Source organism: Rhea americana, unplaced genomic scaffold, assembly GCF_003343005.1.
Source record: "Rhea americana isolate MKP2758 unplaced genomic scaffold, rheAme1 scaffold_284, whole genome shotgun sequence".
In the NCBI taxonomy this organism is placed as follows: domain Eukaryota; kingdom Metazoa; phylum Chordata; class Aves; order Rheiformes; family Rheidae; genus Rhea; species Rhea americana.
The window spans coordinates 127,932-143,528 of record NW_028186406.1 but is presented as its reverse complement, the minus strand read 5'-3'; the positions used below and the strand labels follow the sequence as shown (position 1 = coordinate 143,528).

Below are 15,597 nucleotides of genomic sequence, written 5' to 3'. Positions count from 1 at the left end.
ATAAGGACAATAAATTTGAGAATGAGTGGAAGAGGGAAAGAGAAGGCTGGAGAAGTAATAAAACCAGTCACTGGCTTGGCAGGAGTATGATATGAGAGACAGGAGGCTCACTAAAATTCTTGCATTTGAATCTGAAGTTCTGCCAAAGGCAAAAGAGTTACACAACAGGGATCTGGGTCAGCAACTTACAGCRCTCAGGAGCTAGAGCAAATTTTAGATAAGCAATAGTATTTGAACTGCTTTAGYGGGTGGATATGTTTCTGAATGGGGCCATTTCTGTCCAAGTTTGAAATGAACATTTGGACTGACTTCACAGATACCAATTAGACCGTTCAATGAAATGAGGCCAGAGAGAGGTTAGGAAGAAAACCCCTATGAGGAAAGAAGGTTCCTCTGTCATAGAATGTAACACAACAAATGAGAATTCTGAAGTCAGACCTGCAATGTGGGAAGAGATAGGCTTACATGAAGGACGGACAGGTCTCAGGGAAAGAGCAAGGAAAGGAACCTAAATGAGTTACACAGCTTGGTTAAAAAGACATAGCATTGGTACTCCGACCATGGTGATCAAAGGTTAGGAACACTTCACTAAGTGTTGCTCCACTGAAATCTTCCACTTCATACGTTGTTATGCTTGGTAGATTTCATAGACAAGGCACAGATACCTAGCACTCAGAAATTACTGTTAAGTATTTTTGTTTCTGTTTCTTGCTTTTACTGCAGTTCACAATTAAAAAATGGCCATTTGTCACTTCTGTATTTGGACATGGAATGTCACTTTGTATTAAATTCTATAGGGTAGAAAGTAGAAATAGTGGTGCTTTATCCGTTTGTTTCTGAAGCAAATCCCAGCTGAAGAAAGCATGCAATCTATACAAATTGAGTGACAGATTTTCAAAAAAAAATAAAGTTGCTTAAGTACTTGCAAGCATTTCTGTTCTGTTTTTGTAGTATTGTAATAAAATATGCAGAAAACTTGAGAATATGCTTATCTCTTAGTAAATGTGAAAGAGGAATAAGAAAAAAAACCACAGCTACCARAGAAATGGTCCACTACAGGGAGTCCTTTTGTGCGTGGATCTGAGAATTAAACGATCTTTGTGTGCACCCACTCTATAAAAAAGAACCAAGAGGAGATGATATTACCCTTCTTCTGTTGTCTTTTCTGCTGTGTTAGATGTCTGTTGTAGCTCCTTGGGCCTGAGAATTTTGAGAAAGGTTTATAGGCACTATGTGTGTCTGTATGTAGCTAGCACAAGGAGGGAGAGATTTCCTTTGGACCCTGCGGGTACTCTTGAAGCAGAAGTAGTAATTAATGATAATTAATCAGTCTGGAAATCAAAACAGGATTGCTTAGAAGGCTGGTGCTGAGTTATTCAGACTCCTGGAATGAGAGCAGCCCCACCTGTGGTTTACTTACCCAGATTACTTATGTGGCCCTAAGGAGCCTGGAGGAGAGCAGAAGGACTGTAAAATGTTGGAAACCACTCGGTTGTAACATTTTTTTTCCTGCTGTTGATTAGGCAGGTCCTTGTTGTAAATGCCAAGGAGAGTGAATTGCTGAGTATAGTTTCTTTCACTAGCCAGTTTTGCACTCCCTTGTCTCTCGTTATCTTTCCGAGTTTCTCTGTGCACTCTTGGCTATGGAGAAGAATGAAGGCGGTGATAGAGGTGAGAGCAGAGCAATGTTTAATGTGAGGGTAGAGTTGGCAGCCACCCAGCTTCTGCCTCATCCTAATTATTGTCTTTGTACAGTAGCCTTGGGAGATGAAATGGATGCAGGGCTTATTTCTGAAAAGTTGCTGTTGAGACACACATGCAAAGACACATTTTTCTTTTCCTGGTTTTCATCCAAAGACTGTTGAGCCTGGTACAACCCTGGCTAGAAGTGTGGGGGGTTAGAGTTTGGTTTCTAAAYCCAGGTTACATACCTAAGTGCATAGAGCTTCTTATACTATACWGCTGAACGGTTTTATGTAGTACATACTAATGTTAAAGGACATTTCTAGGATTCTTTTTTTTTCTGGGGAGCATAAAATTTTAGGACATTAATCCACAGAAGCACTGCAGTGTGAATGCAAAAACATAAAAGAAGGGAGAACATAACCTTTCAAATATTATGAATTAGAGGGGTTTGTTTACTTGCAATGGGTGTGCCTATGTGCCTAGTTTTCTGCAATTTTTTTTTAATAGTCCATTTGGCTGCTGACAGCATGATTTTCTGCATTTGCCCATATCCGAATGTTTCATGATATACTGCAGCCTGAACACCTAGCCTCTATTTTGAGAACTCTTGATAATGCTTTGCACTGCTGTATATTTCTGTTGATGTTCTCTAACAATTACAATTTCTGTAAAGTTAATCTGAGACCTGCTGGTGCTTATTTTTTGGTGGAAGATTTGTTTTCCCACCAGTGGTACTCCAATGGGGAAGTGTGAGCCTGTGTTCTAGAAAACACTGTCTCAAGCCTTGTAGTACAGGTGAAAGGGGGTCAGGCCTGCTTGCATGAGGTGTGTTCATTGCTAATGAGATATAGACCGTCTGAGAGACTGAGCTGAATGCAGGGGAAGGATAAGAGAGGCTTGTTTCAGGTGTGCGTCTTAGCTCTTGTCAGGTCACTTTGTAAAACCCTAGGGTCTTCCAGAACGTACCCGATTTACCAAACCTATCGACTGCTTCTGCAGCTGCCCTGCAGAGCGCACTCATTGCCCGTTGTGATGAGATGACGYAAGCGTGCATGCCTCTGAGGCTGAACTGTCCTTGGACTGCCCGGGGAGATTCGTCTAGGGAAGGTTTGTTTCTGAGATACTGCCAGGCAATGAATCTTGCCCTGCCTGGGAGCAGGTAGCTGAAGCAGTGAGCAGGAAGGATGTTAGCTTCTGGGCACTCTGAAAACACCTTTCTTGAGCAACTGGTTCATTCCCATGTTTGCCAACTGTGTGCTCAGGCGCCAGTAAAAAAATTTAATGCAAGTCTAGCTGTTTTGCTGAACACTGGGTGAGCATTCAGATCAGACAGTAATTTGTGTATGTGAAAAGACTGTTAAGCAAAAAGAGCTGTCTCATGAGTGTATTTTTATTAGTCAGCAGAACTGCAGCATCAAAGGTGGAAACAGCATTAGAAAATGCCTGACTGGTTTAATGTGGCCAGTGAAGACACATTTAATCATTTAATTACTGAAAAGTAGAAGGGTTCCATGTTCATAGCAAAATCACAGCCTTGTGTTTAGAAATATTTTATTTCCAAACAGTGACTTTTGCCTGTCAGTCTCTGAGGTACACCTAGTCTCTCTTTTCTTTCCTCACACAGTAAATCCAGGGACCTTTCTGACCTTTTCACGTTGTTTGTTTCCTGTTCCAGAGTTCCACTTTTCTCTTMAAGACCTATCTGTGTCATGATGTAATCTAATCGATAAGCTGAGAGGAAAGCTATTCTGTATATTGGCAGGGTTCTTTTGGCTGCGAATAGGTCTGACTTATTTCTTAAGTTCTTCAAAAAAACAAAGCAAACATTGTGCTGATAAATTGTTCGCCTGACACAGTCTGAGACTATGTGGCATTTAAAAGTTCACCATAGCTGGTTTCAAGGTGAAATCCATAGAAATCAAGAATGGAAAACACACTTACAGCAGTTGAACTTCTAAAAGAGGACCATAGCACTGAAGAGGTCACAAGGATTGTGGTGGTCTGTCCAACAGAAAGTGAGCTGTCAAAGAAAGCAAAACTCATAAATCTGATTTCCAATTGGAAAACTACTGYTAAGCAAAGTTGTTTAGCATCATCTTAAGTCAACTAACATATAGACTTACACATACAAGACTCCCATAGTTGCGAAAAATTCTCGGGAATTAATGGTGAAAAAACCCTGTTCCTTGTCTTCTGGTCAAAAAGCATGAAGTTGGTTCTGAATCTGGATTTGCCCATAGAGAAGTGATAACAGTACATGTGTGCATAAAGATATCGGAGATGTTATTTGTATATTCTTTTGAATGGGTGTGAGGCTTGTTGTTTTACAAGCATGCTTGAAAGGTGTGTATTTTTAGAAATAAAATGGAGAATTAAGAAACAATGTRTATCCGGTCAAACTAGTCCAGTGGACTGGATAATTATTTTCCACTGCGTCATGGAGATAAATTTTGTAAAGACATGTCAAAAAGCAAGTGGGAAGAGACTGAGAATGATGATAAAGGACATAATTTTGGGGAGATACTGAGATCAGGAAGGTTTAGGGTCAGAAGTAGGAAGTTAAAGTCTTAGTGGACAAGATCAGTTCAGCAGAGGGAGAGTTAGGTCCTAGGGATGTAAGTTAAAAATACATACGCTTTTCTTAAAGCAGACAACCAGGGTTGTGTGCATAAGAAATTCCAAAATGCTCCACCTCATCTTTTTTACTTAAAAATTATTTCCATCAACGCAGCATAGCTGACATTGAGCTAAGCCCTTTCATGCTGATCTCCTCACAATGCAGAGTGACGGACGCCCTCAGCTGGTGACAAACTCCCTGGTCTGGGTGCCCCTGGGAGGCATGCTACAGATCTCCAAGAGAATTCTGCAGGCTGAGGTGCCCGGTGCTCGTGACTCTGAGATAATCTATAGCATCGTCAAGGACCAGCCAAGATACGGTAAATTCCTCTGGAGTTGCTGTCGAAAAAGAGCTGTAATTTGTTGCTTTCTCCTCACATGACTAAATAAAAGTGCAGGATTCTTCTTACTTTTGAGGAAGATGAGGTTCTGCAGAGACATACTGGAGTGTGATTCTTTCATGGTATTTTGTTCACAACTAGTAGCATTTTAGAGTATATTTTCATACAATACTATAYTGAATAAGTGCTGCTAACCTCATAYTGCTTTTGTTAGTTCAAGTGAGCATGTGAAGTAATGAAACACTATTGTCCTTCCTAGTAATGGTGTTTCTCTGAGGTTAGTGACATTCTAGTGGCTTTACAGCCTTATGAGAGCAGAAACTCACTCACTGCTGAAAGTTGGTATTCTGTGATGAATGTTTGGTTTCAGAGCAGYGTGGAGTAACATCTTTCTCTGGAAACTACTGAGCAAATGTACCTTGAACAGTTGAAGAACTTCTCAAACTCTTTTACATTTGATTTTTAATAATGCAAGGGGTTTTGACTCAAACAGAAATTGGTGACATTTTCATCCATATATAATTCTCATCTCTAAACTYCTATTAAGAGTCTCTGATCTCATATTTCAGAGTAACTACTTTTACAAGTTTGCAAATACTTTCCCCATTCTGTAGARCTGCAGATTTCAGAATATGCTCTGGAGCCAGGCCAAGGAGGATAGGAGGTAATGAGATTTGTGACTGAGATACAGATTCAGAGAAGCTGATGGAAAAGAGAAGATGCTATATGTGGAGGGGAAGCAACTATGAGCAGAAAARAAAAATGTTGTTTTCTTCATCAGAGTTATCATTTTCTTCACTAGAATCATGTCTCTAAATAACATGCTTGGAACTTGCATGAAACAGTATCATTGCTATTTATTTGCTGAGCTGGATAAAATTAACAGCTGCCAGCACCTGGTGAAAACAGAAATYATGTTATTCCTGCAGTTTAGAAGAGAATAGTTAATTTGTATTCTCCCTTTGGTTTTCTGCAGATGGGCTACCTTTTTAATAAGCATTTACTTGAAAACAAGAATTTTTCTCTGAGGAGTTYGTCTCCTGCTGCCTAACCCTAACCAAAACTTACAATTTTGTATTTGTATCATCATAATTATCTCTTCTGTAATTAATTGCAGTAATGTAAACAGGTTTGTAGTTTCAGGTGAGGAATAAGCAGCAGGAATCAGTAAGCTTCAAAGTTTCATGTAAAGTATTTCACAGAAAGGAAAAATTCAAGACAGAGAAACATAGAAAATGGATCCTTAATGAWGGACGGCTTATCTGCCTATCTTAGAATGTGACTCATGAAAAAGATATTCATACCTGTAGAAAAATATATCATTGGATTTTAGATAAGAAATAAAACCAGTTCAGAATTGGCTGCTACATTTCTGTAACACAAATGTATAGACTAAGGATGCTCCTTATCCTTTATTTCAAGACCCTGCAATGAAATGAAAGGGATTGACTCGAGGAAGAGAAAACCTCTCTCTCTGCCCAGATCTTTTTCTTCTGCAGAGTTGATTTGGTTTTGTACTGTTGGGTGCCAGGGAGCAGTGAATCTTTCTAATGATCTCTTTTTGGTGAACCTCTTGTCTTGTTGCTAGATGCAGAATCACTGTCCTCCCTGGCTCTCTTCTAGGCATGTAGGATGCCTCAAGGTTTTTTTCACACATTTATATAAGAGTAGCTATTGTTATACCCTGAGCTGTTCCATTTGGCACGCATTCTTGGATGATGAAATCTCGAAAGCCAATTAAAAATGATACAAGTGTCCAGTCTCTTTAAAAAGAATAAATCATATATCACAATACCTAAGTCCTCTAGACAGCTCTGGAAATTGCAACTCTATAAGGTCCATGTATTTCAGGCATAAATTGCCTGAAATTGTAATGTGATTGTAATGTAATTGTAATGTGTAATTACATTTCATTGTAATGAAATATGTATAATGATTCAATAGGTGCTTTTCCATTTTTTTTTGTTTGTTTCAAATGAAATGGTCATTATAAATTAAGCAAGCATCACAGAGTTGCATCTTCCTTAAAGCTACTGTGTGCTCTAATTGTTTCTGATCTTACTTTCGGAKGGGTAAAAAACTTGCAGGTCCTAACTCCTTTGAGTGTGTGAGTAACATCTTTTGAAATCACTCAGAGATTAATGTAGTGAACTCTCATGAGCAGAAGCATCAGACTGGGAATGTAATTAGATTAGTGGATTTCRCTGATAAGGGAATATTAGGGTAGAGTTTGATGATAAAACAGAAGTATATTTCAGCTTGCTGAATTATTTTATTACTCTCACTGAATATGGTTTTGGGAAATGAACTGAGAGAGCTTATGATGAGTATTTTGCATAATAGAATGATTAATGCTGAAAGGAGAGTGAAAGTGATTTATAATATATGTGGTTCTGAACTAGTAGCCATGAGGAATACTTTCAAAATCTGTTAAGAGACTAGCAATGCACAACTAACTCAAGTTATTTAGATAGCAGTTAAATTATATATAACCAAAACCAGTGAAGATGAATGAGGACACTTTCCTTAATATGCTCAAGAGTTGGTGRAAAAGCATCCTCCTCCCCCTTGTTTTCTCATGAGCGTACCCTGGCTGTTCATCTCTACTTTTCCCAGGTGAAGTAGTGCTCCTGGTCCCAATGCCAGCAGATGGCCCAGCAGACTCATGGCAGCTTTTGCCTGATGGAAGAGCAGTCTCGCCTACAACATCTTTTACCCAGCAGGACATCAATGAAGGCATTGTGTGGTACAGGCACTCTGGATCTCAAGTGGAGARTGATTCCTTCCAATTCCAGGTACTTGTTGTCATATTCACAGCAGGTTCCAGAGCAGTTCTGATGGCATTTTTCTCTGAGATTACTTGGTCTGCTGTTCCCTGAATGACAGTATTTTATGACACAAAGTTTTAATATATACATATACATATAAACATGAACACATATACACAGAGAAACACATGCATGTAAATACGTATACGTATTTAAATATAGACGTGTGTATATGTGTTGTTTGTAAATGTGTATGTGCGTGTTTACCAAGAGAGTTTTCCCTGGGTGTGGATCACCAGGTTTGACCTGTGGCAGTGGAGCCAGCCAGCCAGTTTCCCGCAGTGCTGATCCTCGTATGATGACRTTAACCTTCTGGATGGCAAATCACAGGCCATACTGCAGATCTGGGGAAAACTGTCTTTCGAGTAGCATCTAAYAGTTGACTTGTTAACATAACAGCCCACCTGATTTTCCCTAGAAAAACTCCATATTGGATAGAAGAGGGTTCTGTAGGAAAGGAATGACRCTGCTCTAGTGCCAGCCTGCTAGCTTGTCTGGGCAGGAAAGCTTCATGAGATAAAGAGTCCCCAGAGTGAACAAACAAACAGATGTACACTTGTAATTACTGCAGGATGAAACCAGCAGACTTGTTAGAGTAGGTGAACATGGCACAGTTACACATCAGAGACTGATTCTTTCTGTTGTGGTGATCACTTCTCCATCAGCTGTATGCCTGCRGGGCAGGATTATCTTGTGGGGATGGTTCCTTTCTTCTGGAACCCTGCTGTTGTGCTTGGGGTTGGCCTGAGGGGACCTGTTCTGGGAAGAAATAGGAACAGGAAATGGTTTTAGCTTGCCACTGTCCCAGGTATCTCTGTGAGAAGACTTCCCTGTGCAAGGTGTGTTACTGCAGCTCTTAACCTGAAGGTTTTGATGCCCTCATAAGTATTCAGTTGCATTTGCACTTCCGACAGGAAGTTTGACTTCTTGGTTCTGCATGACACCACAATACATCGTTCTCTCCTAAAACCTGTAGTGTTTACTCCAAGTACAAAATGTGCTAAGTAATTTTTTTCTTAATTAGGTTTGTTTTGTAAGCCCCCAAATCAAGCAGCCCTCCTGCTTCCAGGAGTCCCTCAAYTAATACCTTAATTTTTGCTGCAGACTACTCTCCTTCTTGCAGACAGACAAATGGTAAAAATACCCTCCAGCAGATGTAATATAAAAATAAATCCCACCTCCCCACRGGCTTAGTGGCCATAAAATTCCTCAAGCAGGTCCTTACTGTTTATTTGAAAGGTTTAACAGCATCCCATAACACTCAGCCAACATGAACACTCACAACAATTTAGTTAACAACTCAGAAGGTATTCCTGTAGCATCGGAGAGGCAATTAAGGTAATTTCTAAAGTAATTAACATAAGTGATAATGAGGAAGCTGTGAGTGTCGGATGTTGAACAAGCTAATTTTTAATTTAATTGCTGTGTTACTATTACAGAGTATGCATTTTGCATGAGTTGAATGTTTTTAGTATCTTGGTGCAGTAGTGATAACTACATATGAGAGAGGAAGCCATGATTACACAGATCACATCAGAAGACCATAACACGTCTGTCTGAGTCTTGAGTGGTGGATTAGGGCATCATAGGAAAGGCTGACACATTTTCAGTAGTACTTTGGCAATTACCCTTCAGACAGCCACTCAAAACAGGTCTAACAAATGGCTAAAATAATTCTGTTCAATTCAGCAGAACATTTTTATGCATTTTCTTAAAATCAAGGATGTGCTGAAGTCCATTCTTGCTCATGAAGGGCTTAAGTTCTCTTGTAGTCAATAAAACTACATACCTAGCAAAAGATAAACCTGTAACTGAGTCTAGCAAAGAGGGGACCGCAGATCTTTGGATGCTTGCGTTATCTCAGGGTTTTTGTCAATTTTTACAGGCTTATCTCTGTTGGATGGCATTGGTCCTCTGAATTTTTACAGACTTAACTTTGTTTATTTGCTTTACATGTCATTACTGCAAGCGTGCTACAATAACTTAGATGTAACTGGATTAATTTTAGTGTTGTAGTGGTGTCTGGAATCTGCATGGGTCTCTTGTGTCAAACCCAAGCACAGCCTCTCTTGGAAAGTGTGTCTTTGTAGGCATCACAAAGAGTCACTGCCAAGGATCGGTGCTGCCGTCGTTAGAAGACCAGTTATTTTCAGCTTTGCGGCACAGCCAGTGGTCATTTTGAGTGGAGGGAAGATTTAAAAACCCATTATCATTTCTGCTCTTGTGCTGAGGAATTCCATTAAGAGATACAAACAGTTGAGGTAAAATTCAGCAAAACTGAGGCAGGACAGGGGGCATGAGTAACTGAAGATAGGGAATTGGCAAACAGAGATGTCTTTCAACATGTTAATAAAGAAATAAGCCATTTACAGATTGTACAGGCAATAATGGAGAAAATGATTGCATATAAAAGCCTTAGTTCCTAGCAGTTATCATGCATTGGTACTTTAGATTTGGTATTTGATGGAAGGGTGTTTGTCTTCGCCTTCCAGGAAGAGAGGAGAGGGAAGGTATGAAACTAGTCTGGAAATGCAATGGTATCCTTTGTCAGGTGTCCATTCACGTGATCTCTCCTTCCCAGGTATCTAGCTCTGCAGCTCCGCCAGCCAACTTGGAAACCCACATCTTCAACGTTGCCATTCTCCCACGGACTCCCAGAGCACCTCAGCTTTCACTCGGCTCCTCTTTGCACATGGCTGTAAGTGTGAACTGAAACGACTGCTGTTTGCTGTGTTGCTGCTCTTGTTATGTTAGCGCACAGGGAGCAGAGCCTCCTATAGAGTAGTAATAATTGCTAAACATTGATTCATGATTCAAAGATTGAACTAAATCTAAAGAACAGAGATTATGCACCAGATAAGTGGAGTAGAAAACAGACCTAAATGAAAAAAAGCATAGACAGGTTAGAAGAAAAAATGTGGTTTTGGGGTTTTTTTTGTTTGTTTGTTTTTTAAAAGACTCACCACCCCCCACAAAAAAGTTTAGAAACTCAGTAGATGTGATGAATGTGTAAATTGGAAGGGAGAGGGCGAGAGAAAAGAAAAAATATTTTTAACATCTTTTCATGGAAATCTTAGTATTTTCAGAACACTCTTGAGCAGCTGTTAAGAAGGACAAGAATGAAGAATGGTGGGTTAAAGAAACTGTAATGAATAGATCTCAGTAATTCCACTACAAACCTTATTTATTGGAGTTGTAGTCCACTCACATCAGAAAGTTTTCATCCATCATCTTAACATCAGGAACACAGATTATAATCTGTCTGGAAAACTTTCAGACAAGCCCGTTTTGTCTGCGTCCAGGGAACTGAATTACCTTTTCTTGAAGCATCAGCGCTGGGAACAACCATTTTGTTAACACAGTGTTCTTTCTAACRTGGCTATTTTCTTGATTCTTTTAATTGAAAAGATGATCTTCAAGTTTAAAGCTGATTTTGTGAGTACTCKGACTTTGGTGCATGCCTCCTCCATGTCCCCAGTGTGGGGGTGGTGGTGAAGTCTGGCTTTCTCCATTCCTTTTTCTATTCTCCCCTGTTCTTTGATTCTGCAGGGAAATGGAGCGTGTGGGCTGCAGGGGAGCTAAGTCTAGAGTGCCCATCAGGACTCTCAGAGAACCRTGCTAAAGGCAGGAGGTCTGGTTTTGGCATCAACTTGGCCATRTAGCCTTACTGTGGTCAGTGGGGGTTTCAGAGGGGGGCTGAGAACATAATCCACTAAACAGCTGTCTTGAGCTGATAGGAGCGAGCCAGGACAGGCTATGAAAAATAACGCATAGGGAAGCACTTGTGAGAAATGTGAATGGAGCTGAGGCCAACTCTTCAGGCAGGAGCTGTGCTCTCGGAGAGCTGAGTCTACAAGCTTGGAGGTAGTGTGCAGGCATCTTTGGCATTATTTGTTCYTGATGGTTTATTTAGAGCATGCCAGCAGGATGCTGTCAAACAGAAAGCCTGTGCCCTCAGGCACTCCGTGGCAGACAAGAGTGCTCTGAGAGGCCCATGCAGGAGAGCAGATGTGGCAGACCTCCTGGGTGCCATGGTTCCCAGGAGGAGCCTTCTCAGGGGAGGCGGTGGACTCATAAGTTGGCAAGGCCTGTCAGGCCTGTGGCCAGGAGGGGCTTAAGGAAGCTATTGGAGAGAAATTAGTGAACAGTCCATGACGCAAGGGCCTTGTCAGGGTTTAGAATACAGGTAATAATAAAACACCCTCAGACTGCTACTTGGAGTGATAGCYGATGATGTTTCTTTCTCTTTTAGACTTTTGGTTGTTGTCACTTGACAAAATTCACGGGAGAGGAATCTGACTGAGCTGTGCAGTGCTGGATTTTATAGCCAATTACACAGCACAAAATTCAGTAGTGCCATAAAACATGTTTTACTGAGGGGATGGCTTGCTACCTGCAAGTGCTACCTTTGAGAGAGAGAAATATGCCTTGGAGACAACTAGGAAGCAATCATTATCTTAAATCTTTTCATCCTAAAATTGCACTTCCTTGCATCAGTGTGATTGAGTTCTGTTTAATCTGTCTTCAGAGTCTTTCAAAATTAGATTGACTTCCCTGCTGGAAGGGCAAACACAAAATTTTAGGTCTTTTCATACCTTAAATCTTGGCTTTGTGCGTCCTGCTGAGAAAGGTCAAAGAAAGGGAGACTAGATGATCTCCAGAGGTCCCTTCCAACCTTACCCTTTTTGAGATTCTGTGAAGTGCAGTGCTGCTTTGATGGTTAAACTGGGCATACATCTATACTGTTTCCTTCTTCAGTAATGCATCAAGTTACCTGTTTCCCCCACACTTACAGCACTGGTGATAGGAGCRTGAGCTTCTCTCTAGCTAAATGCTAACGGAGATTGGCTTTGTGAATGAGAGGGACAGTTCTGCAAGCATAGAGAGGTACTCCTCTAGACTCTTCTCAAACTGGCTATGTGAAAGGGACACTGCTGTTAATTTTAAGCCTGCCCTCTTTATACAGGGCTGTACATAGCAATGTCAGTATCGCAAATAAACTTTGTGGCTTTTGATTCTAACTGGATATGTGACACTTCCACATCTAAGAAGGATTGACGAGGTTTTATTTAACTTCTTTACAAGAGTCACTCACAGGCTGTGGTTTCTCTTCTGATATGTTTGAGTGAAAACTGAAGAGAGAGAGAGATGARTTGGCACTGCCTTTGGAGTTGATTTGGGAGATTGGTGGCACCTGTGATAAACTGAGCTGGTCTGTCAGGAACTTTCACCTTGCTACAGTGTCCAGGCCAACAGCTGGACTGGCATGTGAGGCCAGCAGAATGGGGGCAGGTTTGATAGGGTGGCATCACAGTCCTGTATATATAATATATAACTATATATATATATACACACAATATATCTTGCTGATATATGTCTATATATCTTGCTGTGCAAGATGTGGTAGGTGGAAAACTAATTTGTTTCTGAGCTGTAGCAGATGATCATCTCATGCTCTGAAGCAGATGAATTAATTGCCTGTGTCCTTAATTTAGCTTGTACTCTCCATATTTTGTTAGTAATTATGAAATGAGATGGAGGCTTTTCATACCCAGCTGAAATTAAACTCAGTGGTTTCTCATAGTTGTCAATTCCACAGGATTAAGGTTCACAAATGTGTGCAGGTTAAATGCCTTTGTACATTTAAGTTTGTTTGTGCAGCACCGTAACTCCAATAACACACTGCCCACCTTTGGTTAATGATACTCTGGGAATGGAGGGAATGAGACAATTATGAGACAGATTTAAGACGAAAGAGAAACCTTTGGTTCCTCTGCGTTTCTGTGGAAATTTTCAGGATTTCCTTTAAAAGCAAATTCATTCAGGGCACTTCAGATGAGACCAGTAAACTACCTGCGGAAAGAATTATATCTTCATCCAATGGGTTTTTAATCAAATTGGATTTTCATTCATCTGTTCTTAGTTGCTGTAAGAGAGAAAAATAAACTCCACTCCCCTGGGACAGTGCAGGCTGCACGTGTGCAGAGGGCAGCCCAGTTTGCATAATCTGTGGTGACATTTCCTTTCCCTCAGTGTGAGACCCTAGTCTTTGCTGCTGTCTTATGGCATGGCCAGACTGTAACACCGGGCCCTGTGTCGTCCTGACTGCGTGGTTAGGATTGTCACAGTCAGTCCCTCTGCTCTAGCCCCTCCGTTGCCTGGAGAATGTGCTAAAAACACTGCTTCTTTTCTGGGCAGCCTGAAAGTAGGAGTAAACTCAGAATTWTATAAAGAAAAAGGTGATTTTCTCTTTTTTCATAGGCTTTTAGCCCCTTTCTCACTCTCCAGAAGGAAAGATTTAATAGATGTGATCCTCTATAATGCTGTCTCCTGTTGAGCATGATAGTATTCAGTTTCTGCATTATAAAGTCAATGTGGTTTACAGATGGGGTGAAAGTGTGTTTAGATGGTCCCTAAGACTTGCCCTGGCCCTATTGCAAATTTAACTCATTATCAAGCTTCAATGTCTTCTCTGATCTCATTGCAGGTAGTCCCTACTCCGCAGGAGTCTGAGAGCCTTGCTAAAGGTTCAGCCAATCCCATCCCGTGTCGATTTTAGGTCTAAAACCAATAAAAATGGAAAGACTCTCTTGTATTTAAGTATAACAAAACAAATTCTCTCCCCTTCCTATGTTTTGGCTTTCATGCTCATGGTCTAATGTGTTTGTTGAGGTGCTGGAGGACCGTGTGACAGTGATTGAGCCCCATCACCTCTCCTTTGTAGACCCGGAGATTTCCAGTGAGAAAATCCTGTTCAACGTGACTGTCCCTCTGCTTCCCGGCCAAGGCAAGTGAAGCAATCAGAACGTGGCAGCTTTGTTGTTGCAAAATGTCACTTCAGTGCTGAAACTTACAATMTTCTGAATTTATTGCTGTGCTTCTAGCTTTTTTCACAGTGTCATTCTGTGGGGCATCTGTTAATCTGTTCAGCCTCCTTCACTAGCTTTCAAGCAACTTCTTTCTTAAGAAGAGTTTCTTAGGCTTGTTTAGTCAGCAATGTGTGGACATTTTTTATTATTATTATTATTGTCTGGAATATATTTAATATTGCACTCCATRGCTTTCTGATTTTCAACTCTCTAGTGAGAGACATTTGGAAAAAAAAGAAAAAAACAAGTGAAGAACCTCTATTTAATTTCCAATGCAGAATATATATATTATATTTATTATATAATTATTATAATTATATTTGATTTTAATATTTATATATATATATACACACAACTATATAACTATATATACATATAACTATATATAACTATATATATATATAGTTATATATTATATATACAGAATCTGTCCTGGGTGCAGACCCATTCAGCAACCACTAAAGATGTAAAAAGAAGTACCTGGAGGGAGAAAAAGAAGCTCTGGTCTTTGGTGTCTTGCCTTAAAAAAAAAAAAGCAAAAAAATCATCTTGTTAATATTGAGCTCTTTGTAGGTATTGTGGAGCACAAAGACAGGCCTCTCTCCCCAGTCCGGTATTTCAGCCAAGCRGATATAAACAATGGCAAGATTGTGTATCGTCCGCCAACTTCAGCTCCTCACTTGAGAGAGATCATTGCATTCTCATTTGCGGGTAAGTAGCTGGACATTTGTTCTAGTGCCCATGAGTAGCTGAAGTGCTGGTCYTTCTCCAAACCAGAGTTACTTCATGTTTATGTCCAGACGTACTAGGCATGAGGCCTCAATTATACAAAGGACATGGGAATCTGTCTTGTTCTTATTTGAAATCGAGAAGAGTCCTAGCTATTTCAGGACAAGACCAGTTTATGCTTGCTTTACTATTTCCAGGAGTGCCCAGTTTCTCAGGAAAACACTTTCTCCGTTTCCTGCCAGTGATTCAGTGTATGTTGGAGAGCAGAACAGGAGAAAGTTGGCTGTCTTCCCTCTTCTTTCATTCTGCGGTCCCTTGCCTCTGCCTTTGCCTGGGGAGGTGGGTTACAGTGTGTATGGGAATGTTCCAAGAGCTCACCATTGCTTTTGGTGACTCGGACAAGATTTCTCCTTGTGGGACAATATAGCAGGATTCAGTGAGTTATGAGGATATGACATTGTTCACTGCAGCATTTAGCATTGCCCATGCTGATAGTGGGTCGTGCACTCTGAGCTGCTGCTCTGCAGT

The 15,597-nt window shown here is 40.5% G+C and overlaps 1 protein-coding gene across 1 annotated transcript in view; it reads left to right on the top strand.

Moving 5' to 3' along the window:
* FRAS1 (Fraser extracellular matrix complex subunit 1) overlaps positions 1–15,597 on the top strand; it is a 176,856-nt gene that overhangs the window by 118,856 nt on the left and 42,403 nt on the right. Inside the window, exons 29-33 of the mRNA XM_085308858.1 lie at positions 4,469–4,622; positions 7,260–7,438; positions 10,053–10,169; positions 14,144–14,258; positions 14,914–15,051. Coding sequence (XP_085164984.1) covers positions 4,469–4,622; positions 7,260–7,438; positions 10,053–10,169; positions 14,144–14,258; positions 14,914–15,051 — 703 coding nt within the window. The remainder of the gene's footprint in view (positions 1–4,468; positions 4,623–7,259; positions 7,439–10,052; positions 10,170–14,143; positions 14,259–14,913; positions 15,052–15,597) is intronic.